The sequence below is a fragment of the Lonchura striata genome, chromosome 17 (genome assembly GCF_050655825.1).
Source record: "Lonchura striata isolate lonStrDom1 chromosome 17, ASM5065582v1, whole genome shotgun sequence".
Lineage (NCBI taxonomy): Eukaryota > Metazoa > Chordata > Aves > Passeriformes > Estrildidae > Lonchura > Lonchura striata.
Window position 1 is genome coordinate 4,423,011 of NC_140719.1, and position 26,713 is coordinate 4,449,723.

Sequence of the window (26,713 nt, forward strand, 5' to 3'; positions counted from 1 at the left end):
TCCTACTTGCCAGTAGAAGGAGCATCTTCTAGCATCACTAGTAAAGTACATGTAGAAGAGAAAGGAGATAATTACACTTATGGGCTGCAAAGTTTGTTCACCAGAGCTGAAGCAGGTGTAGAGATCCTTCATAGAGAAGGAAATTTTGGAGCATGCTTTAAGGGAGGATATGAGCACAGGGCTGAAAAGACATTGGAAACAGTTATCTCATGACTGGCAAGAGGATATCAAACCTTCCTTCTGAATTATTTGCCTTATAACTAAGAATTATAGATCACTATAATCCAACCAGTGGGAACAAAGCCCTTTTAGGAGTAGCAGCACTCAGGTGGAGCTGCACAGGGGAAAGCCCAGAGCTCTGAAAATGAGGTAAGGTAGAAAACTGTGAGCAGAACAGCTGCCCTTCTCCAGCAGCCATGGGCTCAGTGACAGATTAACCACGAAGCTGGGTGATTCATGGCAGACCTGTGAGCAGAGCAGGCTTCATGGCTGAGGTGGAATTGGCTGCCTGCAGTTAATCCTCTTTAGAACAGATCCCAGCTGCACTGGGGAGAAGGATTCCTTTGCAGACTGACAAAGATCCATGGTGTTTCCTTGTACGAGGGCTCTGGGTACAGCTCCAAAGGAGGAAAATTAAATAGGATGTGGGTTAGCAGAGGGAAACTGGCTTCATTGTCAAATTGCCAGCTTTCATCCATACGAACACTTAGATGGCATCAGCATCCTGTTAGCTTTTGTGGGATGTTTGGGGTGCTTACATACAGTCCTAACAAAATAATCCCCCTATTTCTGCTATTGGAACCTGTCTGGAAGCACCAGCAGCACGCCCTGCTTGTAAGCCAGCTCCTCCAGAGCCAGAGAGAGGCAGTGAGGAGGAGATGTTCCTCATGTGCTTGCTCAGGCCCCTCATCCCTAGAAAGCTGGAGGCTTCTTTGCTGGACACAGTACTTCCCTCTCATCCCACCCACATCCCCCGTTCACTACTCAGGGCATCTCACAGAGGAGGTTTTTAAATCTGAGAGGTATTTTCACTCTAAAACATAGACCTGCACCTGCCATTGCAACTATAGCCTGGGAGGATGGGCTTGGGGTCCCTCAATTTCCCCCTGCCCTACATCTGACATGAGTTTTGGTTACCTCTTCAGCTCCCTGCATGCAAGGAGAGGGCTCAGCAGTGAATTGGAGAAGCCCCACAAGTTCTTATAGGCTCAGCCTGGCTTTTATTACCTATATAGAACAGGATAACCTCCCAGGACACTCCTGCAAAGCCTCTGCTTCACTCCTGGGGAAGGGCTTTGCAGGTGACTGCTGCCAGCACACTCCCAAGGTTGTTTCTGGGAAGAGGAGGAGACTCAGCTGCAGCAGCGAGGATACAGAGATCCCTTATCAGCCCCTGAATCTGATCCCTTATCAGCCCCTGAATCTGATCATGCTGTCACCAACCCTGCTGGCAACTCAGCTGAACCCTGTCAACATCTGTTTGGGAGCAGAGAGCCTCAGATGCAATTGGACATATCACAGCAACTTGTGGGAGTTATTTGTTTGATTATCTGAAATATGGATTAAAAACAAACAAACAAACCAAAAACACACAGAGAAAAAAAACACTACTACCACCACAAAACAAATAAAATAACAGCCTTGTGTCAGGCACCAGGCCTTGTGTAAGAAAGGGAGAATGAGCAGAACAGGGTGTGCAGAGGTACTGTTTGCCTGCTGGGGTGCCTGGCTCTGTTTCTGGGCTCCACCAGGATTTTACAATCCCACAGCACGAGGTGTGTGCCTGCACAAAGGGGTCCCTGCTCGGGATGCAGCAGTTGCTGATGTGGGAAAATGCTTCCAGCATTACCAGCAGCACCTCCTGGTGCCTGGACATGAGGGAGCAGGGTAACACCACTACTGCAACAAAAACAACAGCATAATGCCTCATTTGTATTGGAGAGTTCTGTCTTGAGAGCTCCCAGAAGAAAATGGTTTTTCTAGTGGCTCAGCATTTCATACAACACCTCTTCTGAAAGATCCCCAAGTCATCCCAAAACTGGGAATCATTCCACTTGCCACAAGAATGCAGCCATATCAGGGGTAGGATGTGATATCTCCTGAAGAGCAGAAATGCTTGGAACAAGGACAGGAGAAGGCTCTCCAGCTGGAGCTGTAGAGGGAACAATGGGAACAGACCCAGGTAGGGATTCCTAAAGGCTCAGCAGGTTAACCCCACCAACACCAACAGGCTGCTCAGCTGGGCTTGACTTAGGACCTGGGATTTGCATTTTGTGCAAGGAAGAGGGAATTCTGGTCCACCTTCCCCATACAGAACCCTTCACTGGACAGACCTAGTGCCACCACAGGCAGGACAGTGGGAACTTGTGGCCAGGACATATCCACTGACACAGGCTGCCTGTTTGTCACCTGGTGGAATCCCTTTTTGCTGGCAAATCCATCCAAAGGGAGTTAGAAATAAAATCAATATATGTGTTTGCCTGGGAATTTCTCCTGCACTGAGATATTGTCAGTGCAGTGGCCACCAGGACTATGAAGAGCTTGGACAGATTTAATGGTGCCCACTGTTAGTGGTGGGCAAACACTGCTGGGGCTGCGTGGAAGGTGTGGGCACAGTGTTCAGGGGAGTGAGTTTGGCACATCCATCCATGTGTGCAGGAAGGATGGGACAGGACAAAAGGGAATGTCTGGCAGAGAGCAGGGTTAGATGGGTTATCAGGAAGAAATTCTTTCCTGTGAGGGTGGGCAGGCCCTGGCACAGGGTGCCCAGAGAAGCTGTGGCTGCCCCTGGATCCCTGGTAGTGCCCAAAGCCAGGTTGGACAAGGCTTGGAGCAATCTGGGATAGTGGGAGGTGTCCCTGCCATGGCAGGGGGTGGAACGAGATGGGCTTTAAGGTCCCTCTCAACCCAAACCATTCTGAGATTCCAATTTTGGCTGACCCCAGCCAAACCACCAAACAACCGTCGACACCCCAGCCCCGGAGCTCAGCGTGGGCTGGGCACGGGATTACTCCCGAGGCGCCTTTAGGGACGCGCGGCACGAGTCCCGGCTGGGAATGTCATTCCCGGAGCTCAACGTGCCGGGGGCTGCGGGATGGGAGCGCGGAGCTCGGGATGGGAGCGCGGAGCTCGGGATGTGGGCGCGGAGCTCGGGATGGGAGCGCGGAGCTCGGGATGGGAGCGCGGACTCGGGATGCGGGCGCGGAGTCGGGATGCGGGCGCGGAGCTCGGGATGGGAGCGCGGAGCTCGGGATGCGGGCGCGGAGCTCGGGATGGGAGCGCGGACTCGGGATGCGGGCGCGGAGCTCGGGATGCGGGGCCGCCGCCGGACCCTCCCGGCGGGTCCCGGCCCGGCGGGGCAGCGCGGCCGCGCCGGTCCGCGGGGCCCTGCTGCCCTCTCGTGGCACCGCGGCGGGACGGCGCGGGCATCATCCCGGCGTGGGGAACACATCCCGGGATGGCGAACACAATCCCAGCATGGGAACACATCCCGGCGTGGGGAACACCGTCCTGGCATGGGGAACACATCCCGGCGTGGGGACACCATCCCGGGATGGGGAATACAATCCCAGCATGGGGAACACCATCCTGGCATGGGGAAGACATCCCGGCGTGGGGACACCATCCCGGGATGGCGAACACAATCCCAGCATGGGAACACATCCCAGCGTGGGGAACACCGTCCTGGCATGGGGAACACATCCTGGCGTGGGGACACCATCCTGGGATGGGGAACACAATCCCAGCATGGGGAACACCATCCCGGGATGGGGAACACAATCCCAGCATGGGGAACACATCCTGGCGTGGGAACACCATCCTGGGATGGGGAACAGCATCCCGGTGTGGGGACACAATCTCGGTGTGGGGAACACCATCCCAGGATGCAGCACACCATCCCAGCATGCACACCATCCTGGCCTGGGCACACCATCCCAAGATGTAGCACACCACCCCAGCTAGAGGCACACCATCCCAGCCTGGACACACCATCCTGGCATGCACACCACCCTGTTCTGGGCACACCATCCCAGGGTGCAGCACACCATCCCAGGCTTGGCACACCATCCCGGCGTGGACACACCATCCCACACATCCCACCGCCCTCGCCCCGCAGCCCCTCCACGCCATCCGTGGGGTCTCATCCTTCCATCCTCATCCCAGCCTCAGTGAGGGGAGTGTGGCACAGCCAATGTGTAACATCCCCTGGGTGTCGGTGCTTGATAAACTCCTGAGAGTGTGGCTCTGTGACCTCTTTTAATCTCCTATTTATAGAAAGTGAAGGGGCTGGACTGGACCTTAAAGATCATCCCGTTGCAATCCTGTGCCAGGGGAAGGGATGTCTCCCATTAAACCAGGTTGCTCCAAGCCCCATCCAACCTTGCTTTGAGCACATCCAGGGATGGAGCAACCACAAGCTCCCTGGGAAACCTCTGCCATTGCCTCACCATCCTCATAGCAATAAACTTCTCAATATCTAATCCACGTTCCCCTGTTTCAGTGTGTACCCATAACTCCTCATCCTGTCACCACAGTCCCTGGTGAAGAGTACTTTTATGCCCACACTGCCTCTGCCCTTCACACCCCCTCTCCCTGATGACGCTGTGCCTTCTGCTCCCAGCTGATTAACCAAACTCAATTAAACACAATCCTGACATCCAACACCAAGGTGTGAACAGAGAGTTGCACCCCCATGCTTGTGACTGGTGGTGTGTGTGACCCCCAGGCTGCCACAGCCTCACTGCCCAGGGATGATCCCGAAGATATCCCCTTGAGAAGGCTGTCCAGAACAGGGAGTTAAAGAAGAAAGCAGGGATTTATTCAAAGCATCTCCTCCATGGATCCACCTTGGGCAGCACCAGAGCCCAGCCAGGGCTGCACCCAAATGACCCAAAATGGTCCCAAAATGCACGAGCGCTCCCAGGGGCTCTCCCTGGGATCAGTTCTGCTCCATTGGCACCTTGGAGTTCATTGTCCCATTCCAGCTTCAGCCCAGGCAGTCCCATCCTGCTTGTTTTTCTCTCTCCAGCCCACGGTGTTTGTGCTCCTGGGCTGAGGTTTGGATCATTTGTCCTTGGTGTCCAGCTGGAAAAGGAATTGTTTTGTCTCCCTGCTCTGTGCACAGAGCTCAGCATCCCCTCATATGAAGCTCAGAACTGCACTAAAGCAGAATCTGAAAAATAGAACAGCTAAAACCTGAGGCATCACCAGCAAAGAGAATCTGGGGGCAGATCATCTCTTGTGCCTGCAGGATCTCACCTCAGCTTCAGATGAGACATTTGCACACTTGCAAGCCTGAGGTATTAAGAAAAAAGAGCTCTTAGAGACCTCTGATAACCCTCTATAGAAGGGGATTTTGAGAGTATCCCCTATAACATAGCTTTGGCAAAGGAACTTCGGCAGGGTGACCAGGGTCCTGGGCTGGACAACCTTCCCATCCTTCCTTGTCATGTAGGGTCCCCATACTCACACATGATGGATAACATCGTCAGCTGGTCATTGTCACCTCTAATTAAATCCAGAGAGTCCTTTGTTTTCTCCCCAGGATGCATTGAAAGATTGTTTCCTATTTCTACCATTGTTTTTTCCTCACACTGTTCATTTTCAGGTGTGGGTGGCCTCACAAGTTCTGCCAGACCACCCTGGTTTCAGTGTTTACATCCATTCTACATCAGGGACTGAAAAAAGCATTTCCCTGGTGAGGGCAGGAACTGGGAGTGAACCCTGTGTCCCCTCCCTGGGCACAGCAACACGCCCAGGGAGCCACTGGGGTTTGAAACAGGGCACTGAGGAAATCTCACTCGTTTTCTTCGCTTTGCATCTGTGTGCATCCACTGCCCACACTGCTGCTCCCTGCTGCTCCAGGGACATAGATCCCATCTGAATGATCTGTTGTTTTCTAAACAAAGTGGAAAAACCACCAAGAGCAGAAGGTGGCCAGACTTGCTGCATGATGCAGGCACTTTCTTCAGCGCAGGTCGGGCGGCTGCAGCAGGTGAGCAGTGGAAAAGCGCCGCAGGCAGAGAGGCCACGCGGAGGGAATTTGGGAAATGGTTAAACTGAGCACTCGCCTCTTCCCCAGGCAGAGAATTCCTGCCAGCCTGACCTCCAGGGGATGCTGCCTGTGGCACCGGGGGTGTGAAGGACACTGTTCCCCCCCGGCACAGGGAGCCCCGAGCCCTGGCACTCCTCAGTTCGCTCTGCAGCCCCACAGGGGCACAGCAGAAGGGGCTCTCTGCCACCCCTAAACAGATCCATGACATCCAAGCAAAAATGGGGTTAGAACAGGGTCGGTGCTCCTGATGGTGATACTGGCTCCGGGAAACACGGGGCAGAGCCCAGCCATAGGCCAGTGGCCAAATCCCTGACTCTGGCCACCACTGCCAGCCTCTCACGCTGCAGCTGTGCCCAAAAATAGTGATTTTGGTCCTGGAGTCCACAGGCTGATCACAGGTACGGCATCAAAGGAGAAACACACGTTTTCAGGAGGTGATGCAAAACCTGTCAAACACTCAGGAACCTGCTGGGGGAAGGGAAAGGGAGAGGAAAAGGGAAAAGGGGAGGGGGAAATGGGAAGGGAAAGGAAGAGAAGGGAATTCAAGGCAAGCAAGGCAAGGGAAATGAAAAAGGGAAAGGAGAAGAGTAGCGAAAGGAGAAAGGAAGGGAAAGGGGAAAGGGAAGGTGAAAGAGAAGGGGAAGGGGCTGATCCCACAGCATCAGTGCGTGATCAGGGAAAGGGCAGTGAGCAACCCACGCGTGCCAAAATGACACATAACAACGAATTAAAAAAAAAATAAAAATGAAAACACACACACAAAAAAAAAAAAAAAAATAAAAAACCAAATCCGAAAAGACGTTCCTGCTTCCCCCTCGTTACTTTTAACGTTTCCTTTCACACCGAGCCGCAGCACGGGCCCGGCAGACCGAGGTCCTGCCCTCAGCCACAGCCCCCGCGGGACTACATCTCCCGGCAGGCCCCGCGGGCGCGCCCACGTGAGGCGCGGCGCGCGGCGCACGCCGGGAGCGGCGCGGCCCGGAGCGGCGGCAGGTGAGGAGCGCGCGCGGGGCGGCGGCGGCGGCGCCCCCTGCAGGGCGGGGCGGGCACGGCGGGACCCCCGGGCGGGCGGCGTGAGGGGACGGGCGGGACAAGATGGGATGGGGTGGGATGGGAATGGCATGGAGGGGATGGAAAGGGCCACCGGGCCGCGCCCGCCCCGCTGCCGTGGACCCCACGGCCATGGCGGAGCTGGGCGTGGGCTCTGTGCGGGCACACCGGGGCAGGCAGCGGCCCCTGACGTGCCCGGGCCGGAGCAGCCTGGCTGGCGGGACGCGTTCCCCGCCCATGGCAGGGCTGCAGCCAGGGCATCGTAAAGGTCCTTCCAACCAACCCTTGCATTTCTCACTGAACCCCAACAAACCCTTGGATTTCTCAGTGAAACCCCCCCAAACCCTTGCATTTCTCACTGAAACCCCCCCAAACCCTTGCATTTCTCACTGAAACCCCCCCCAAACCCTTGCATTTCTCAGTGAACCCCCCTCAAATCCTTGGATTTCTTACTGAAACCCCCCTCAAACCCTTGCATTTCTCACTGAAAACCCCCCCAAACCCTTGGATTTCTCACTGAAACCCCGCAAACCCTTGCATTTCTCACTGAAACCCCCCCCAAACCCTTGGATTTCTCACTGAAACCCCACAAACCCTTGCCTTTCTTAGTTAAACCCCCCCAAATCCTTGCATTTCTCACTGAAACCCCCCTCAAACCCTTGCATTTCTCACTGAAACCCTGCAAACCCTTGCCTTTCTCAGTTAAACCCCCCCAAATCCTTGCATTTCTCACTGAAACCCCCACCCCCAAACCCAGGGTCTGGCCTGTTTGTTTTGTTGTTGTGATAACTCCTTTTGCAGCATTACCCCACTATTTTCCCTCATTAATGACACCAGCTCTGAATCACAAGTGAAGCCGGTGTTCTCACCGCAGACACACCGGCTAACAGAAACCACGGCAGGAAATTTCTTTCGAATGTAAGGAAGCCGAACTCGCATAATTCACGGTTTTATGGGCTTGATCCTCAGCTGAGGCTTTCTGTAACACCCTGCTCTGCGTCAGAGGAGCTGCCCCGGGAGGGACCGACACGCAAGAACAACTCGCTGTTAAGGAAACTTCCATGGAGGCACAGCCGAGTGTGAGAGGGAGATAAAAGGAAAAATAATGTCCCGTTACTGAGGGCACGCTGACATTCTGATAAAGGGGGTTATACATGAAAAGAATGTCATAAAAAACAGCTCTCTAAAAGCCCAACCTGACTTAGAATCCATCTACATTCTTCTTTAATGAAAATACTTGTTTTAAAGGTAGCTTTTAATATAACTCTTAGTACTTGGTGCCTCTGCTACTCCCTCATCCTTCCCTAAGCAAGTCTTTTGACGTGTTTCCAAGGAAAGTAAGAATAATGAAGCTGGTATCCTGTGTTCATTTTTTAAAATAATTTTAAATCACAGATTTTTCCTGCCTCGGAGGAAGGTTTCTGTTCTCCATGGCAGTGCCCAGGTTTCTGCTTCCCTGGGGCCAGGGCCGTGCTACTCAACTTGCCACTGTCGAGCTGAGCCCAGCACGGTGCCTGGAGATTCTGCCACACCACTGAATCCCTTCCTGAAATACAGCCTTTAAAGGATTCTGAACTGCAGCTGACAAATTAAAATTAGGGGGCTTTCTTTCTTTTCTGTATGAGCATAAAGATCTTTTCTTCCTTGCAGTTGTTTTCCGGCAGAGGAGCACACAGCAAACTGAAATACACAGAATTTTTCCCAAAGAGAAAGGCAGCAGAGCCAGCAGGGAAGTGAGAATGCTGTGTCCATGCAGCCATTTCTCAGAGCTGTGTGTTCACATCTCTTTGCCACTGTGTCTTCATTTCAAAGACTTAACTACTTCCTTCTCCTCCTCCTCTTCCCTAGAAGAAAGGTTTTCTTCCCTATTTTTTAGTGGCTAAGCAGTACAATAACAAAGGATTTGAAACCCAGTCTAGTGAATAATAACTTAATGATGTGAGCCCTGTTCTGTTCCTTTTGAATGGATGGCTGCTTTGGCAGGAGAGCTGCTGGGATCTGCTCCCTGCTGGGAGGGATGTGAGGGTGGAGAAACCTGGATTGAAGCTGAACAGCAACCAGAGTGGTGTAAAACTGAACCAGGGGACAAGAACGAGGTCAGCGTTGCGAGATTGTGAAACGAGGAGAAATTAAACGCAGTTAAGCTGAGTTCAGGAGCTAATAGTGAACACTGGGAGTATGTTTGGAGTTCAGATGTTTGGAGTTGTCTGTTAACTCCATTGTTGCTAATACCTGCCTGAGCTGTGTTTAATTGCCATGAAGCATGGTGCAGCATGGCAGAGGTTACTGAGATGCACTGCCATCAAACCTTCTCTGTGTGTTTTCAGCGTGCACAGTCACCCCCAGAACTAGTGGAAGTTGACAGAGCATTCCTGCTACTTTCACTTCCTGGCAAATGTATGAAATCTCGAAAATGTGTTTTGGCTCTCTAGCAAAGCAGGGTGAACTAAGCACATTTATTTTGTTGGTATCTGATGTCACATCTGAATTCAGGTCTCCAGAGGTGATCTATTAATGTCCTAAAGCATCGCACCATCTGGTTCCTTCTTTGATGTGCAACATTTTGAATGCCTGGTTTAATCTCCCTGGGTTTCAGTAAATTATGTAAACTCGGAGGCTTGGCAGCAGGAGATGGGCGCCATGAGGAGATGATTCAGTCATCAATATCTACTGGGCTTCCATATTGGTGCCATTACACTTCTTTCAGTGCTACTTTACAAATTTTGCAAGTGAATAATTCATCGCACTGGGAGCTGCAAGTTAGTTCTGAAGTTTGCCCACCCTGAGATTAGCTATGACTAATCCATCCTTCCCAACGTGGAAAAGCTAACTGGGTTTCTTTTTCTGCAGGGTTAGGCGATAAGTCAGAAATAAATTGCATGTATACATAACTGCTGGTGGTGACATAAATCACATTTCCCTTTTTTCTTCCTGGACAGAATCGGAGCACCTTGGAATAGATGTGAGCACAAGGCACTGTGCTGGATAAAGCTGCCTTGGAGCACCATGGCTGCCGCCCCGTATCTCAACTCGGACGCACTGCGAGAGGTCCTGGAGTGCCCCATCTGCATGGAGTCCTTCACCGAGGAGCACATGAGGCCCAAACTGCTGCACTGTGGGCACACCATCTGCAAGCAGTGCTTGGAGAAGCTCCTGGCAAACAGCATCAATGGGATCCGGTGCCCCTTCTGCAGCAAGATCACGCGGATCACCAGCTTGGCTCAGCTCACCGACAACCTCACCGTGCTGAAGATCATCGACACAGCTGGCCTGGGGGAAGTGGTGGGACTTCTCATGTGCAAGGTCTGCGGGAGGAGGCTGCCAAGACACTTTTGCAAGAGCTGTAGCTTGGTTTTGTGTGAGCCGTGCAAGGAGGCTTCACACATGCCCCCAGGACACAGAGTCATGGCTATCAAAGAGGCTGCTGAGGAGCGTAGGAGGGAATTTGGGACGAGGCTTGCCAGGCTTCGAGAGCTCATGGGTGATCTTCAGAAAAGGAAAGCTGCTCTGGAGGATGTTTCGAGAGACCTGCAATCCAGATACAAAGCGGTTCTGCAGGAGTACAGCAAAGAGGAGCGCAAGATCCAGGAAGAACTGGCCAGGTCACGCAAGTTCTTCACTACCTCTTTGACTGAAGTGGAGAAGATAAATAACCAGGTGATGGAGGAGCAGGCTTACCTGCTGAACTTAGCAGAAGTGCAGATAATGTCTCGCTGTGACTATTTCCTTGCCAAAATAAAGCAGGGGGATATAACTCTCCTGGAGGAGGCAGCAGATGAGGAAGAACCAGAACTGACAAACAGTCTCCCAAGGGAGCTGACTCTCCAAGAGGTGGAACTCCTCAAGGTGAGCCATGTGGGACCACTGCAGATTGGGCAGGTGGTGAAGAAACCCCGAACCGTTAACGTGGAGGAATCTCTCATGGAAAATGCAGCATCCTCCTTTGTACCATTTAGGGAGCCTGACCTGGTGCAGGAGGAGCCCAGCTGCACCCCCCATTCCTCGCCAGCCAAGCCAAGGATGCCTGAAGCAGCCACGAGCATCCAGCAGTGTTCCTTCATCAAGAGGATGGGCTCTAAGGGCAGCCTGCCAGGGATGTTCAACCTCCCTGTCAGCCTGCACGTCACCAGCCAAGGCGAGGTGCTTGTGGCAGACCGCGGCAACTTCCGAATCCAGGTTTTTACCCGCAAGGGCTTCCTGAAGGAGATCCGCCGCAGCCCCAGCGGCATCGACAGCTTTGTGCTGAGTTTCCTTGGAGCAGACTTGCCCAACTTGACCCCTCTCTCTGTCACCATGAACTGCCACGGGCTGATCGGTGTGACAGACAGCTACGACAACTCTGTCAAGGTGTACACCATGGACGGGCACTGCGTGGCGTGTCACCGCAGCCAGCTGAGCAAGCCCTGGGGCATCGCCGCGCTGCCCTCGGGCCAGTTCGTCGTCACCGACGTGGAAGGGGGGAAGCTCTGGTGCTTCACCGTGGACCGTGGCATGGGGGTGGTGAAGTACAGCTGCCTGTGCAGCGCCGTGCGCCCCAAGTTTGTCACCTGCGACGCCGAAGGGACCATTTACTTCACTCAGGGGCTGGGGCTCAACCTGGAGAACCGGCAGTACGAGCACCACTTGGAAGGAGGCTTCTCCATTGGCTCTGTCGGCCCAGATGGGCAGCTGGGACGCCAGATCAGCCATTTCTTCTCTGAGAATGAGGATTTCAGGTGCATTGCTGGGATGTGTGTTGATTCCAGGGGAGACCTGATCGTTGCTGACAGCAGTCGTAAGGAAATCCTGCATTTTCCTAAAGGAGGCGGCTACAACATCTTAATTCGGGAGGGACTCACCTGCCCGGTGGGTATTGCTGTTACTCCCAAAGGGCAGCTGCTGGTGCTGGACTGTTGGGATCATTGCATTAAGATCTACAGTTATCACCTGAGAAGATACTCCACCCCTTAAAGGCTTGGTTGTAAGCAAAGCCTGTCTTGGCAGTGGAGATTCCTGCAGCCTCCTTGCAATCCGACTGGAACCCATGTCAAGCCTTCAGGAAGATTGTGCCATAAACTGAAGGGGATTTGGCATAGAGGTCATCATGTTCTGTGTTTAGAAACAAAATAGCTTTTGTGGTGGTGGTGTTGGTCTTCCTTTTTATATAAAATCCATACAAATAAGAACAAGCACAATGGAAAGGATCCATCCTTTGCAGTCTTGGTTCTTGTGACAAGTAACTCCATAAACCTCTTCACCTTCTTATGCCACACATCTTCTACACTTCCAGCTTCAACCATTGTGTCTTTCTTTGTGCCATAAACACTGACTGACTGCTCTAAATCACCTTCCCTTAGAGAACTAGCAGAGGCAATCCTGTGGTACTTGCAAGGAACTGGGTAGCAGTTGTCTGGGCAACTCCTAGAGAGAGCAATTTGTGCTTTCAGCACTGCATAAAACGAAATGGCCACTTCAGCCACGCAGAGATGAAGCTTTGCTTCCACCCTGACGAGGCAGGGTTGTCTCTCCCATTTTTCTGGTGTTCAGGAGATTGCCCCGTCGTGCCATTTGTGAATTGTGTCTGTTCTGTGTGAAGTGAGTACTGTGCAATCGTGGGAGACCGAGCTGAGCCAGAAAATTGCCCTCTTTATTCCTGAGTTGTAAGAAGACAGGGGTTTTATTACTAATCAGAGTTCTGCTAGATAGAAGGGGGTAAAAAGGGAGGGGGCTGGAGAAAAAAAAAATTAAAAAGGGGAAACCTAGGGTTGCTATTTACTGTTGTTTTATTATTAAATGTATCCTGGAAACTGTCTTTGGAAGGTCTATCTGGTATTTAAAACTTCCTGGGGAAGAGGGGAAAAGCTGGGGGAATAAGGATGGGAGATTGTAGGAAATGAGATTAAATGCAACATATTGTATGTTCACCTGCACTTCACTACTCTGCATTCCAGACCACTGCATTTAGCAATAGGTTCCACTCATCTGCACCTCCTCTGTGCAAGTTCCTCACTTCTGAGATAGAGATGGGCAGGGGGGACTATTTCACTTTTATTTTTTTAAGATTTGGAAGTACATCCATTGGTGCACTGCCTTTTTTTCCCTTGCACAGCAAAACACTGCATTCCTCAGATTTTTTTTTTTTTTTTTTTAATAATTCTGTTTTCCACGACACCAGCAGGCACCAGCGTTTCTGCTCATCAAGGCTTTGGGCCAAATGAAGCACAAAACTGCAGCTGTGTGAACCAAGGCCCCCACAGTGCTGCTCTCCTGGCTGATAAATGTGTACCTCAGTGTGGTGCTGCTCGCCCAGAATAGTTTATTGAAGGAAAGATGCATTTAAATAGGGCACAGTGGTAGCATGTTAATCTGCCACAGATAATAGTTACACTACAGTGCATTTATTTGTTGCCATCAACAACGTAGTTGCAAATTTGGAGCCACGACAGACAATATAAAAGCTGATTTTATAGTGCCTGCCATGCTCCAGCAAATTGTTTGCTACTTGTCCTACAACATGTTTGCAACAGGTGATTTTTTTTTTTAAGCCCATAAACTTTTCCCTGCTGAAAACAGCAAAGAGGAACAGGTTGGTGAGCTGCTGCTGTTCTAGATGGATGTTTGGCAGCTAATGGGATTGCAGAAAAAACGCTGGAAACAGATTTTGGTGGGATTTGGGGTTTTTTTCCCTCTCTTTGTTGAGCTCAGCCAGTGCTGAACGAGTGAGCACACAAACACAGCTGTGTGATGGAGCTTCCATCAGGGCAACTTCCAATTTCTCCTGCTGTAATGTACTGGAGAAAGCTTGCGGAGAAGGGAGCTAAGACATGAGGTGGTTTTTGGTGCTGAGGCAGCCCAGGGACCCAGCTCCCCTTCCCTCCTGAGCTGCTCTGTGTGCTTGCCAAGGCTACCAACTTTTACATTGCTATTCACATTCTCTGCTCCTCTTTCTCGGGTGGGAGGGGGCAATTGCCCAAGCATGTGACAGCAATTTGAGGAGCCTTTCTCATCTTGAGTATGTGTTTTCGGGAGGTGATGATGATTACTGGGCTGTGCTGCAGTTCATGCCATTGTCACTGAAGGCATTATTCCAATTTTATGGCAATGACAGTTCCTCTCCTTCTGGTTTCTTTTAAACATTTCTCCTGCTTCCAAGAACTGCTCCACACAGGAGGCTACCATGGACCTGAATAATTAAAGCAATATTATCTACGATAATATGTACCTCTGTAATTTTCTGTTCCAGTGGATTTTTTGTTTTGTTTTGTTTTGTGTTTTTTTGCAATAAACAGCACAACTACTAGCAATAACATTTCCTGGATTGCTTGAAAAAAATTTGAAAAAATTAAAAGCTGGTGCAGTAAACTGAGCAGTTGGCTACTCCAGACTATTCCTGGTTACAGAGTTCAAACAAAGCGTCTGTCATCTGTTTCTCACTCAGAGGATTAAGAAAGATAACACCACCCTGTGAGGCACTGGTGGGCCAGGACACTGCAGTCGGCTCTGTCATGCCTGCAGCTCTTCCAGTCTGAGGTTTCAGGGAGAAAAGGGAAAAAGAGCACCTGCTGTCCCTCACCCAGGGTCTGCACATCCCCTGACAAGACTCGACTGTGAGATGATTTTACAGAGCTCTACTTGCTGTGGTGCTCCCACACAGTGTCATGATCATCTGCCAAACGAGGTGAAATGGAGTAATTAAGGATTATGTTGAAATAGTTTGGCTCCTGCTCTGTATCTGGAGGAAGAGCTTGTCTGGTCATACGTATGTGGTTTGGTTTTTAAAGATTGTGTAATAAAGGAAAAAATTGATCCAATTAAAAGTGCATTGCAAACAGCTCATTTTCTTATTAAAACACTTCATCTTCTCCCCTCAGTGGCAGATTGGATTTTACAGCCAGTGGGGATTAGATTGGGAGCACAGTGGCTACGAGACCCTTTTTATGTGTCAGGTTGCCAAGGATAAATCTGATCCTGGCAGGCTCGTGGAACTTCTCCTGACACTTCCCTACCCACCTTGTAAACAAATGCTGTGGTTTTGTACCTTAACTCACACTGCCTCAAGGGCAATATCTCCCTTGTCAGCTGATGTTTCAGAAGTCTGATTTCAGTTCCCTGGCTCCAGGAGCTCAGCAGTAAAACTGATGGCTGAAAACTCCATCCCCTGTGTCCATGGCTCATCCGCAGTCTGCCAGTGGGGACCTGTGGTGCAGCCAGGTGATTTGGCACATCCGGAGCCATGGGCTCACCTAGAAAACCTCAGACTTTGGGGCACTTACACTGTGAGGGTAGAAAACACCTAGGTTTCCTCTGTTTGTAATCCCCCTCCTTGGAGGCACCAGCTCAGGCTGTTCTGCTGCTGCACCATGACTGAATTATTTTTGGATCAAAACTCTGCCATGGGAGCTGAGCTGGTGAGGAAACCTGGTGTGACGGAGTGTGGGGGTTGTAGCTGTGCAGGTGCCTCGACCCCAGCTCGGCTGGTGCCAGAGGGGCTCCTGGATGGCCAGCAGGGACATTTCCTCAGCAGGTACATCCACAGCACATGCAGGTCCTCCCCTCCCCTCCCTTCCCCTCCCTCTGCAGCCACCTGGCTGATCTGGCTGAAGGATTTCATCCCTTGGGCTCATCCCAGCTCTTTAAACAGGTATGAATTTCTGGTTTATCAAACATTATTCAACCCTTGCAGAACAGCTGCCATGTGGAGCTGTTAGACCTACCCTGGAGCTTTATCACAGGTTTGGATTCCTTAGGGCAGAACAGCTGAGCCATGGACATTGTTCTAGGCAAAAGCAGGAGCCAGGGAATGAAGGGATGAGGAGCAGAGCCTGTTCCTCATCAAAGGGGGCAGAGCTACAAAAGTAAAAATAAAGCCAGATGCTTTGAGTTGTTCCTATTGTATAGCTTAAGTGATTTTTCTGGGTCATTACTCAATGTGAGGATTTAAAGTTATTTCATTTTGCACAACTAATTACTCAGCTTGCCTGGCAATTCTGGATTACAATGAGAAGGGCATAAGGTCATTTAGCAGACTTACTCACAGCACATGTTTTTGTCTACACTAAATTTCATGAACAACCAGCTAGATTGCTTTTACCTCCTCCAAACAAAATGCTGAAATCTGAGAGTTTGAAATAATGACATAAACCAAGCAATTAAGGGTGTCAAAAAGGTAATAGAGTGGTTGTACATAGGGACAAATCTCAAAACCAGGGAAATTCTATGTATCCTACTTCTGACCAAGCACATATAAGGGAAACCCATTATGTCCTTTAACAGCTAAAAAAGTAGCTTTACAGCTTTCTTAATGCACCTGATTGCATCTATGAAAGGAAAACTAAAGGTTCCTGCAGACTAGTTCAATCTTAATTGTGTTAATGGCAGTGTCAGACCTGAAGGGAGACAAATGGAACCTTGAAAGACAGGAGGGAGCCACAGGCCTCACGCAGAAGAATATGGACTGCTATTTTAGTAGAGCCCCAGGCTCTATCCTTAAATTTGTGAAGGATATTTGTGAAGATCTCCTGTGAAAACTGCTGAGCTCACAAGAAAGCATGACAGCTGTCACCTCTTACAGGTAAATGTGAGTGGAATGTGGTCTGAGAGAAGACAAGCAAGCACTGGGCAGGGCAGGGAGCAGAAAGGCTCAGGGAATGTGAGAGGACCTGCCAGAACACAGCCCCTCCACAGACTATTCCCATAAATGATCAATTGCTCAGAGGGTACATGAACATCTTTCCCATCTGCAGCAGCCACAGGCTGAGCTTGCTGAGCACTCAATAGGGCCAGGGAACCTCAGCCAAGGAAACTCTATCTAGAGATCATAGGAAATTCAAGAAAAACAAACATTTCTCTCACTGCAGACCTGAAGTAACCTCCCAGCTGAGCAGCAAAACCCTCTGGATCACTCCCACCCAGGCACACACATCCTGAGCCCATCAGCATCCCTTCCTGCTTCCCAGCTGGGCTTCTCCACTGGGAATAACCAAACTGGGACAGCTCTTGCAGAAATCTTACCAGGGCTGTGAGATTTTGCTCTCAGAGCAGCTCTTCCCCTTCCCTAAGCAAGCTCTCCTCCTCCTCACCAGCCAGAACGAGGAACCACAGAGCAACCAGCTCTCTGATGAGCTTTTATCAGTGAATGAAATGGTTCCCAGCAGGGGGATTTGCTGGATGGAGGGATGTACAGTTTCGGAGTCTCTGAGGTGGGGTGACAGCCTCCACCTCCAGGTTTATTATTATGGCACTGTATGGTGAGGAATAGCCCAGCTTGGGTCAGCTGTCCTGGCTGTGTCCTCTCCCACCACCTCATCCTCCCCAACCTCGTGACTGTGGGGACTGAACGGAGAAAAAGAGGAAGTGTGGGTGCCATGGAGGCCCTGCTCAGCAGCAGCCAGCACTCCAGGGTGTTCTCCACACTGGTTTCTCCAGAAATCCACAGCACCACTGTGACAAAGCCGGCTCCCTCCGTGCCACCAGGCCCAGCACATTCTTACACACAGCAGGAGCTGGCTGGAGACATCATGTTTGTGCCAGCTGCCAAAGGAAGGTCCTCACACAACTGCTACCAACTTAATGAGACACCATCAGCGTTAAATGCTGGCTCCATGGGGAAGAAAACGGATGCAGGCTCCCATGGCACAGATCAATGGCTGGGTCGATCTCAAGGTCCCTGCTTGGAGGCCACTCAATGTGCTAAAGCATTGCTTGGCTGCACAGAGCCAGAGCAAGCAGCACAAAATATGGGCTTTTAATCACTCTGCATGAAGTAAAATTGGAGTTTGCTTTGGTGTGCTCACGGACTGAGGCTGTGAGGGAGCCTGGGGGATGCTCCCACGCCTGCCCTGAAGGAGCGCAGTGCTGGGTGTCCCACAGCTGTGCCACCATGCCTCTCTGGCTCTCCACTGCAGGATTCACTCCTGCAATGCCTTAGGAACGAGGGCAGGCTGTTCTGCCATCTCATTCCCCCACGCACTCCTCATCCACCTGCAGGAGGAAGGGAACACGTGTCACTGCTCCAGGCAGAGCAGGCTGCCTGCTCGGTGCTGTCCCTGGCCAGAGGCGGATCCCTGTCCCTGCCCTTGGCAGGAGGGACAGCTCTGCAGATCCTGACCCACGTCACCGCACTGGGGCAGCTCCAGGCCGGCACCGAGCCAGCGCCTGCCCTGGCACCAGCAGCGTGAGCTCCTCCTCAAGACCATGTTTTCAATTAGGGCTCGACGTGCAGATTGTGCCTTTATTGTTGGAGGCCTCCTCCCGAGGCCTGGCGATTGATTTATGAAGTTGATTAAAATATTAAAATAATTTTGTGCGGTGCTGCAAACACCCCATAATGTGCATTTTTCTCAGAGTTGGTGCCGTTCCAATTAGCTTGAGACTCTCCTCTCTCCCTCCTCTTGTGACCGGTTTTGTCCACTAACAAATTACAGTTATTCTGGCCCTACGTTTATATTTATTAGAGCTGATGCATATGTGTGCTCACTGAGCAGTTCAGAACGGGCTGGTGAGCAGCAGGGAGCCCGGCAGGCCAGAGATGTTCTGAGTGGAGAAGGCATCCAGAACTGTCTAGCTGGAGCTATTTATTCCTATCTGCCTTATGTCGCTGGCAAAATGAGGGTAAATCAGTAGAGAAGTTGGGAATAAAATCCATTTACCATGAACAGCAAGCTCTTTCTCCTGGCTAACTGGGGTTTCCCTGGGACAGAGCCCTGGGTTTCCCACAACACTTTCTCTGTCCACATGCTGATCTCCCCAAGTCCTGAACATCCTTAATGTCCTTCCAAGAGCATTTTCTGGCCATCAAAGAGCTGAATACAACACTGGCCACCTCTGCATTGCCCACAGTCCCAAAGTTCAAACTCACTGACCCCATCAGCTACCAAAGGCACAGATGGAGCCATGCACAAAACACAAGGTTGGGACCAGCCTGGTGCCCAAGTGCTGCACAATTAGGAGTGAAGTTTATGTCCAGGCATTACATGAAACCTCTCAGGGGGTCCCTGGAGTACCACGAGTGCTTTGGTGCTTCACAGGCACTGGGAAAGGATGCTCTGGATGCCCCACAAATGCCAGGGCAACCAGGCACAGCTCCAGGAGTGGGGGCAGGACCCAGGTCAGGAGCGAGGGATCCACCTCAGCCAGCTGCATACCATGGACTAAAAAGGAAATTATTCTGTCACTGAGGCATTGCTTTGCCTTTAGGCCCTGTGCCACCACAGAGCTTTGTGGCTGAGCCCTGAGCCACTGCTGTCCCTGACATGGGGACGTGGGAGTGAAGGAATGGGAGATGTTTCACCACCAGATCAAGCACTGTTCATGTCCCCTCTGGCCCCAGCATCGTGGAACAGCAGCAATGCTTGTGCCAGGCCTGGACTGTAACAGCTGCCTCTCATTCCCACCTCTCATTCTCCTGAGAAACCCTTGTCTGGCTTTGGTTTGGTCCCAGGTGATGGCACTGGGACCATGGGGTCTGCTCCCCACCAACATATTTGCCCCTGGATTGCAGGGAGTGCTCCCGAGTGATTAATAACATCATGAGTACATAAACAACCCACCTCCACGTGCCTTCTCCTGCTGAACAGGGGCATTGCTATGGCAAACTTCATTTATCACTATTTAAAACCCAAACAAACGAGCACAGGGTGTTATAAATACGCTTACAAGACCAGCTACACTGGGGAAACAGAGAAGAAAATGAGCCAAGAGCAAGGGAGGCAGTGTGTGGGAGAACACCTCTCTCTGCCAGGTTCCAGGGAGCGAGGCTGCTGCTGGCAGTGCTACCAGAGCAGGATGCAAGTGCCCTGATGACCTCTGTCACCATCAGCCCTAAGGTGGGCTCTGTAATACACCACAGGTATTTTTTTTTAATAGAAAAATATCAGATCCAGGGCATATCCCCAAGTCCCTGGAGGAGAGAGATGAATTGGCAAATGGAAGGCTACAGCGATAAGGGAGTTTTTATAAACATAACCTAATTGTATTACTTCAAAGTCCTGAAGTTTATTGCCCTGTTTAATGATGTGTCTCGTTATTTATGGTCTAGCACAACGAGTCTGCTATTGATTTAATGCACTTCCTTAAAGACTGTCATTGTCACAAGCAATAAAACAAAGCCATTCTGAGACAGCTCATTTATGTCACATCTCCATCAGCTGACCCTGGGCACGAGAGGGGCACTGTGGGGAAGGGGGTCACCTTGGGCAAGGATGGAGCCAGAGCGTGGGAGCTGAAGGGCAGGAGCAGGCAGGGTGGCTCAGGGATGCTGCCAATGACATGTGCCACCTGCCACTGGGCACTCAGTTTGGGACAAGCCTCCTGCCCGAGCCTGCCAGCATGGTGATGGTGTATGCACAGGAAAGGGGGTGATGGATGGAAACCAGCACATGACACCTGATGTTTGTGCCCCTGCCCATTCCCATCACCCTCCTCACCTTTCTGGTACTGGAGCCAGAGCTGCTGCTGGACCTTCTTGCTGGGGAAGTGGATGGTGCAGCTGAACTCGGAGCCATAGAGCGCCTCCGCGATGTAGTGGGAGCCAAACTGCTGGATGAAGGAGAGCAGCTCCTCCCGGCTGCTGTCCTTGTTCAGGATCTTCAGGATGTTTGCAAAGCCTGCAGGAGGGAGGCAGGGGGTGCACGGGTCAGCCAGGCAGGGCTGGCAGCCACAGCCCAGGGGAAGGAGCCCCAGAGGTTCCCTGCTCAGGTCATACAAGGCCCCACATGGGTGCAGTTCCTGATCCTTTGGAATTCACAATCTATTCTTACCCTGGGCTGTGGCTATGACTTCTTTCTATGATTTCTCAGATAATTTTACAGCGCTGTGTATGCAAACACATGTGCACACACATACACACACACACAAACACACACAAACACACACACACACACACACACACACACACACACACAAAAACCCTCCATCCTTGCCAGCTCATCTGCTCTTCAGCCTGCTGCCACATCATTAACACTCTCCCCAGAAGATGTGCTTGGCCTTTGCTAGGCTTCATCCATAACCAGAGATGTTCCATCCCTAGTGCAAACACCCAGCACAACTGGTAACTATTTTTAGGAAAGTTGGAGACAGCCCAGAGGGACGTGCAGGGCTGGGCTGGTGGCAGCTCCGTGGATGTGCAAAGGTCAAGGCATCACTTGAGCAACACCCATACAGACAGCAGGGACCTCTGGCAGGGGACAAGGACGTGGACCTTGCTGCTTTATGGAGGTGAAATATCCTGGAGACACTGGTGACTTCACAGCACTTCAGCATCACTTAGAGCTGGCTGAGAGCACAGCTTTGGTTCAGTGGTGGAACGGAAAACATACTGCAAGAAAATACGTCATAACTGTCACCAAAATGGGATTATCTGGCTGGTTGGTTGGTTTATTGAAAGAGAAGGCTGTTTTAATAAAAAAGCGAGAAGAATTCATTTTGAGCTGAACCCACATATTTTTTTTTCCAGCTCTGAGCAGGTTATTTCATTTCGGGGCTGTGCAGCCTGCTAGCTCTAAGTCTTTTTTTTCTTTCTTTCTTTCTTTCTCCATTTAAAAACTCGCTGATTTTTAAATAAAAAATGCTATTTTGAAACGAAAAGGCAAAACATTTCAGGTCGCAACAAAATGTTTCAGCATTTCTGAAACAAAATGTGTAGCTGTAAAAACGTGGCAGTGAAATGTTTTGACATTTGCAGGATCCTCCCACCCACCCCTTCTTCATCTGTGACTCCCTGCTTTGTATGACCTGCTTTTCCAAGTGGTTTAGTTCCTTTTGAAACCACCTTTTTTAAGGGACTGACTGTTTTTTTGTATATACACAGCCACCCCAAAACAAATCCTGCTCATTGCTTACTGGCTTCCTCCTAGCTTTGACCTCACCTCTTGCTGCACAAACTCCCTGCCTCAGTCTTCCCCCTGTAAAAAAGGAGGCGAATCTCCCTGCCTGCCTGGGAACAGAGCATGGAGGCAGGAAATGTCAGTGGGATGCTTGGGGCAGAAAACCAGCACCCACCCATGCAGACACACATCTCCCTGCCCCTGGAATTCCTCACCTGCAGAGAGTGTGATGGAGCTGAGCTTCACCCTGTAGAGGTTGCTCCTGACCCGCCAGTGCTGCACCATGGGGTACCCCATGGCCTCGTCGTACTTGATGTCCCCTGCCAAGACAAAGCAGGTGGGTGACACTGCTGACCATGCTCTGGGGAATGCTCACTGCTCCCTCCACCTTGCTACATGCTGCAGGGGTGAGAAATGGGGTGGTGGAAGGGCTGGAAACCTCAGTGGTGAGGCTGTGGGGTCCCAGGACTGCTGGCAGGACCAGCATTGGGAGGGCTGTGACTGCCAGGAGCTCGCAGGGATGGAGACGCTGCTGGGATGGACTCACACATCCCTCAGATTATTTCTGCCCCAGGCACATAGGAAAGGTGATGATGCCCCTCAGGAGCCACACTGGGATCCAGGGTGGGAGAAGGGGCTGTTCCTGCTGGGCTCTCCCCTGAGACACTGACCCGGGGGCAGCTCGTACCTGTGAGGAGCTGGAGATCAGGAAGGGGCTCCGAGAGGACGCCACGGCACTGCTCCTCCACGGGCAGAGGGATCACCAGGAGGCCGTCAGCCAGCTGGGGGAAGTCCTTGATGAAGTTGTTCTCCCTGCAGAGAGAAAAAGACAACTGCAAAGCAACGATGCAGGGCATGGCCGGGCAGCGGGGCTGAGCCGCCCTGGTGGCAGCGGGACAGGCGGCTCAGGAGGGTGGGGGACATCTCCTCGAGCAGGAGCCCTGCCAGGGGATGGGGTTTGCAGCCTCCCCACCAGCCAGCCTGGCTGTGCAGCCCTCTGAGATGATGCTTAATGAGCTCCCCAGGGACTGCAGCTCCATTAGTGCTCCAGAAATATGGAACTGCTCTCAGCCCGGGGACCCGGCCACTGGGTTTGGCCCAGATTTTCAAAGTGGGCCCCTGGAGAGGGGACAAGGAAAGAGGAGTGGCTGCTACGCCCCCAAACTGCCCCTTTCCACAGCTGCACCATCTTCATGTGGACAGTGACCAAACTCTGCTGGGATTCCCCAGGCAGCATCATGACCTCTGCATTTCCCCCCACCCCCCAGTGACTCGCTCTCCAAAAGGCAGAAGTATAATTTACAGACAGACACAAAAAAAAAAAACCCACTCTCGTGTACCGCTCACAGTACGATTTTACCACATATGCAGGATCTTTTCTAACCTTGGCAGGTATAACATTGTATAATAGGCCCCTAATGAATTGTTTCTAGAACAACGGTGCCAGGGAAATGATTTAAATGGTGAACAGACAGGTCTCTGGGAGACCAGCCTCCCCCGGTAAGCCAAATGCCTCGCGCCTGCGCCGAGGAAACAGGAGGGGGGATTTTAAATATTGATCTTAGAGCCAAAATATAGGCCAGGAGGCTTTGCATCCTCCGGCTGTGGAGACAAAAGGGCAGCAGAGCAGAAGAAAGGGAGGTTCCTGCAAAATCAGGTCAGCCCCAGGAGCTTGGGGGAGGTTCAGACTGGCACAGCCTGCCCCAGCTGCATTTTTTGTAATATATTTTCCTTTAAACAGCTGCTGATTTCACTCACCTCCCCTGGTTTTACCCTCTGTAGCCTGTGCCCGAGGGATGATCCATCACCCTGTGCTCATCTCACAGCTGGGGACACCCTGGTCACCCCCATGGCTCCCAGCACAGCGAGATGCTGATTTCAGGCAACATTTCCCTGGCATCCTCCCATTGCTCTGGGGCCAAGATGAGGCCACTGCAACCTGCACCAGAGGTGAGCAGGAAGCCACAGCCCTGTGCAACCAACCTGGGGATGCTCCCAGCCCCAAGGCAGGACAGGAGCAGAGGGAGGAGCATTTGAATGTAGTGACACATGAGTGGGGCACAGGAAGTGTTCAAAGCCAGACTGGATGGGTCTTTAATTAATATGCTCCAGTGTAAGGTGTCCTTGCCCACGGCAGGAAGGTTGAAACAAGATGATCTTTAAAGTCCCTTCCAACCCAAACCATTCCATGCTCTCTAGCTGCACAGGGAGCCTGCCTCATGCTACACTCCCATTTCAGGGTCACCAGCACCTGACTGCATCTCAGGAGCCTCACTTTCTGCACTGCCTCGGTGCAGAAAAGAAAAAAGTGCTTTATTTTTCTGAGGGGGAAAGTTTCTCACTCACAGCATGCTCACAAATCTCAGATTGATCCCGCTGGGCACAGGATCCCCATGGTGGAATGTTCTGCTGCTCTGAGCCCTTTGCTGTCACAGCAATTCCAAATGGGGAACTGCAATTACTGCCGGAGCTGGGAGCCATGTGGGTGGTGGGAAACAGGGCTGCAAAATAAAGCAGGTTGGTAGGGAACAGGGGAAGAAGCATGTTGGTGTCTCTGCTGCTCTGCCTCTGCAGAAAAAGGAAAACATCAGTGCTGCCAAATCCCAAAGCTGTGGAGAAGCGTGATGGAAAAGCAGGATGCTGCTGCCTGCCATGCTGGAGCGTGGGACTGTCCCTGCCCTGACAGGGCAGCTCCCCATCCTGCACCAGGGATGCACCAGGAGGGTCCTGCCTGCCCAGCCCCATATCCCACCCCTGAGGAGATCAGGATGCCTAGGAGGAGGCTGGTGGAACCTTCCCAAGTGCTGTCCCACGTGAGGGGATGGACCTGGCATGCCCCACGGGACACAAAGAGATGGCCTGACAGTGCCAGAAGCTCATGTTCATCCTGCACCCTGGGCAGAGGAGACACAGAGGCAGCATCTCCTCCTGCCCCCACCTGAACCATCTCAGCAGCACCCACCCATGCCATGAGCCCGTGGAAGAGCTGTCCCTGGGCACATCCCAGCTCACCCAGGAGCAGGACAGCCCCGGGGGCTGGTGGCCCATGCCTGGGCAGCTCAGGAAGGAGAAGCTGAGGGATGAGGGGACCCACAGAGAGCAGCTGCTGCTCAGAGCTGCTGCCTCTGTGAGAAGGCATTTACTGAACAGCCTGCAGGACCACTCTTGTTATCCATTTATTCAACTGTTCTACACTCGAAAGGCCAAGGAGAAAACAGGGGCAAGTGGGAGCCAAGGGTGGGCACATGCCCACAATGTGTTTCCATCACGGGAGGGAGCAGCAGTGCAAGGCAGCACTTCAGAAGCACTTCCATCATACATTCCTGCTACCAAACCCTTCCTGCATCTCTTCCAGCTCTCCCCACCTCCATGCCCCTGCTCCCTGCCATCCCAGGGCAGGGATGAGCCAAAGCCGTGCAGGGGGAACAGCGCTGGGCAGAGGGTCTGGGCACAGCACTGTCCCTCTGCAGAGCCCTCACTGCCTGCAGGGGCAGGATGGTGATGGGCACACGGCTGCTGGGGTGTGCCCAGGGCACAGCATTCCATGGACTGGCAGCTGGCAGAGGGCTGCAGCTCCTCTTCCACAGGGCCTTCTTCATAACCCTGTGGCTCGCATGCTGCTCGCTGTACAGGCACTAAAGGGCTCCTGCCAGACTTTTTTTGCTCTCTGGAAGCTGTGATCAAAGGCAGGTCTGTGCAGGGAGCAGGGACACGGATGAGGGGAGGGATGTGACAGCAGCCCTGTGCACGTGCTGCCACATGTGCCTCCAAGTGGGGCACAGCAGAGCCACAGGCACCTCTGCAGGGGTGCAGGGCCAGGTGTGGGGGTCACAGGGCTATTCCAGTGGGACCAGGCAGGATGCAGACAAACCTGCCAGCCCCACAGCATTCGCCTGTGTCTCTTGTTCTGCTCCTGGCATCTTCCCAGTGGAACAGCTGCCCAGGACTCACTGGAGCAGTGAGCATGCAGCTCTCTCCAGCGTGATGCACATGGAATCCACTCCCCAGCACAGCGCTCTCCTGCTGGGGATCTGAGCATCTCCCAAGGCATTTTGCAGCTACTGAGTCATTACACGAGGAAATGCAGTTTCTCTCAGCAGCATCTGACCCAGAGCAGGTGCCTGCCTTGGAGGGAACTGATTCCATATAAACGAGCCTGATGCTGGGAAAGGTCAAATGGCCAAAGGCTTTAGCATGGTAGGATACTGGCAGGGTGGGCTGGGGAGGAAGGCAGCCACCTGGATTAAAGTGAGTTCAAAATCCTGGCTTTGATGGACACTTGGTGTATCCTCAGCTGAGTCCTACAACAGACAGCTGAGAGCATCTCCCACATCTCGGGGTGCTGGTGTCGTGACAGCAATTAGCAGCTGCTCAGGAGCCAGGAGCAGGGCTCAGGCAGCAAGAGCCTGCTATGCCACTGTTCTCGTGTCCTCCTGAAACCAGATGCACAAACCAGCTGTGTTTTTGGGGACTGTGACCTTTAATAGCACAGCCAAGGTGATGCAGCAGAGCCGTGCTGCAGCGCTGGGCTGCATCGCTGCACTCCGCAGTGCTGGCAGCAGCTCACACAGCCCGTGAGAAGCCTCCAGAAAGGACCAATATCCCAGGGCAAAATGGGGATTGGGGGGAGCAGGAGAGCTCAGTGCAGACCCTGGGGAGGAGCTGGAGTGCTGTGGTCTTCCAGGACTGGGCCATGGCTGCTGGATTCTTCTCCAGGGCACAGTTCTGCCGGCCCTGGGGCACCCTGTCTCCTTGCTGAGATGCTCAAAGCCAGAACCAAGCTGGCAGTGGGATTTTGGCCTGCAGC

General features: G+C 52.1%; 2 protein-coding genes across 7 annotated transcripts in view; one reads left to right on the forward strand and one right to left on the reverse strand.

Annotated features, from left to right (window-relative positions):
• The window catches only part of ASTN2 (astrotactin 2), a 335,047-nt gene that overhangs the window by 94,794 nt on the left and 213,540 nt on the right, over window positions 1–26,713 (reverse strand). For all 3 annotated transcript variants that reach the window (XR_014958795.1, XM_021551387.3, XM_085594033.1), the window contains 3 exons: window positions 22,595–22,719; window positions 22,122–22,226; window positions 20,509–20,688 (listed from right to left, as the gene is read on the reverse strand). Coding sequence is in view for 2 of the 3 variants with exons in the window: in XM_021551387.3 (XP_021407062.2) it covers window positions 20,509–20,688; window positions 22,122–22,226; window positions 22,595–22,719 (410 nt within the window). In the remaining variant the exon portion in view is untranslated. The remainder of the gene's footprint in view (window positions 1–20,508; window positions 20,689–22,121; window positions 22,227–22,594; window positions 22,720–26,713) is intronic.
• Window positions 7,013–14,904, forward strand: TRIM32 (tripartite motif containing 32). 4 transcript variants are annotated; one of them, XM_085594034.1, is made up of 2 exons: window positions 7,013–8,023; window positions 10,045–14,904. In XM_085594034.1, the coding sequence occupies exon 2, from the start codon at window positions 10,112–10,114 to the stop codon at window positions 12,053–12,055; it is 1,944 nt and encodes a 647-aa protein (XP_085450160.1). In that variant the 5' UTR covers window positions 7,013–8,023; window positions 10,045–10,111; the 3' UTR covers window positions 12,056–14,904. The 4 variants fall into 4 exon arrangements, with proteins under 4 accessions (XP_085450160.1, XP_021407138.2, XP_085450162.1 ...); XM_021551463.4 differs by having other exon boundaries at window positions 7,013–7,048; XM_085594036.1 differs by having other exon boundaries at window positions 7,719–9,218.

Coding starts and splice junctions, on each gene's coding strand:
- TRIM32 (XM_085594036.1), top strand. CDS start 9,073: ATGGCTGCTTTGGCAGGAGAGCTGCTGGGATCTGCTCCCTGCTGGGAG. Junction 9,219..10,044: donor GAGGTCAGCGTTGCGAGATT/GTGAAACGAGGA, acceptor CTTCCTGGACAG/AATCGGAGCACCTTGGAATA.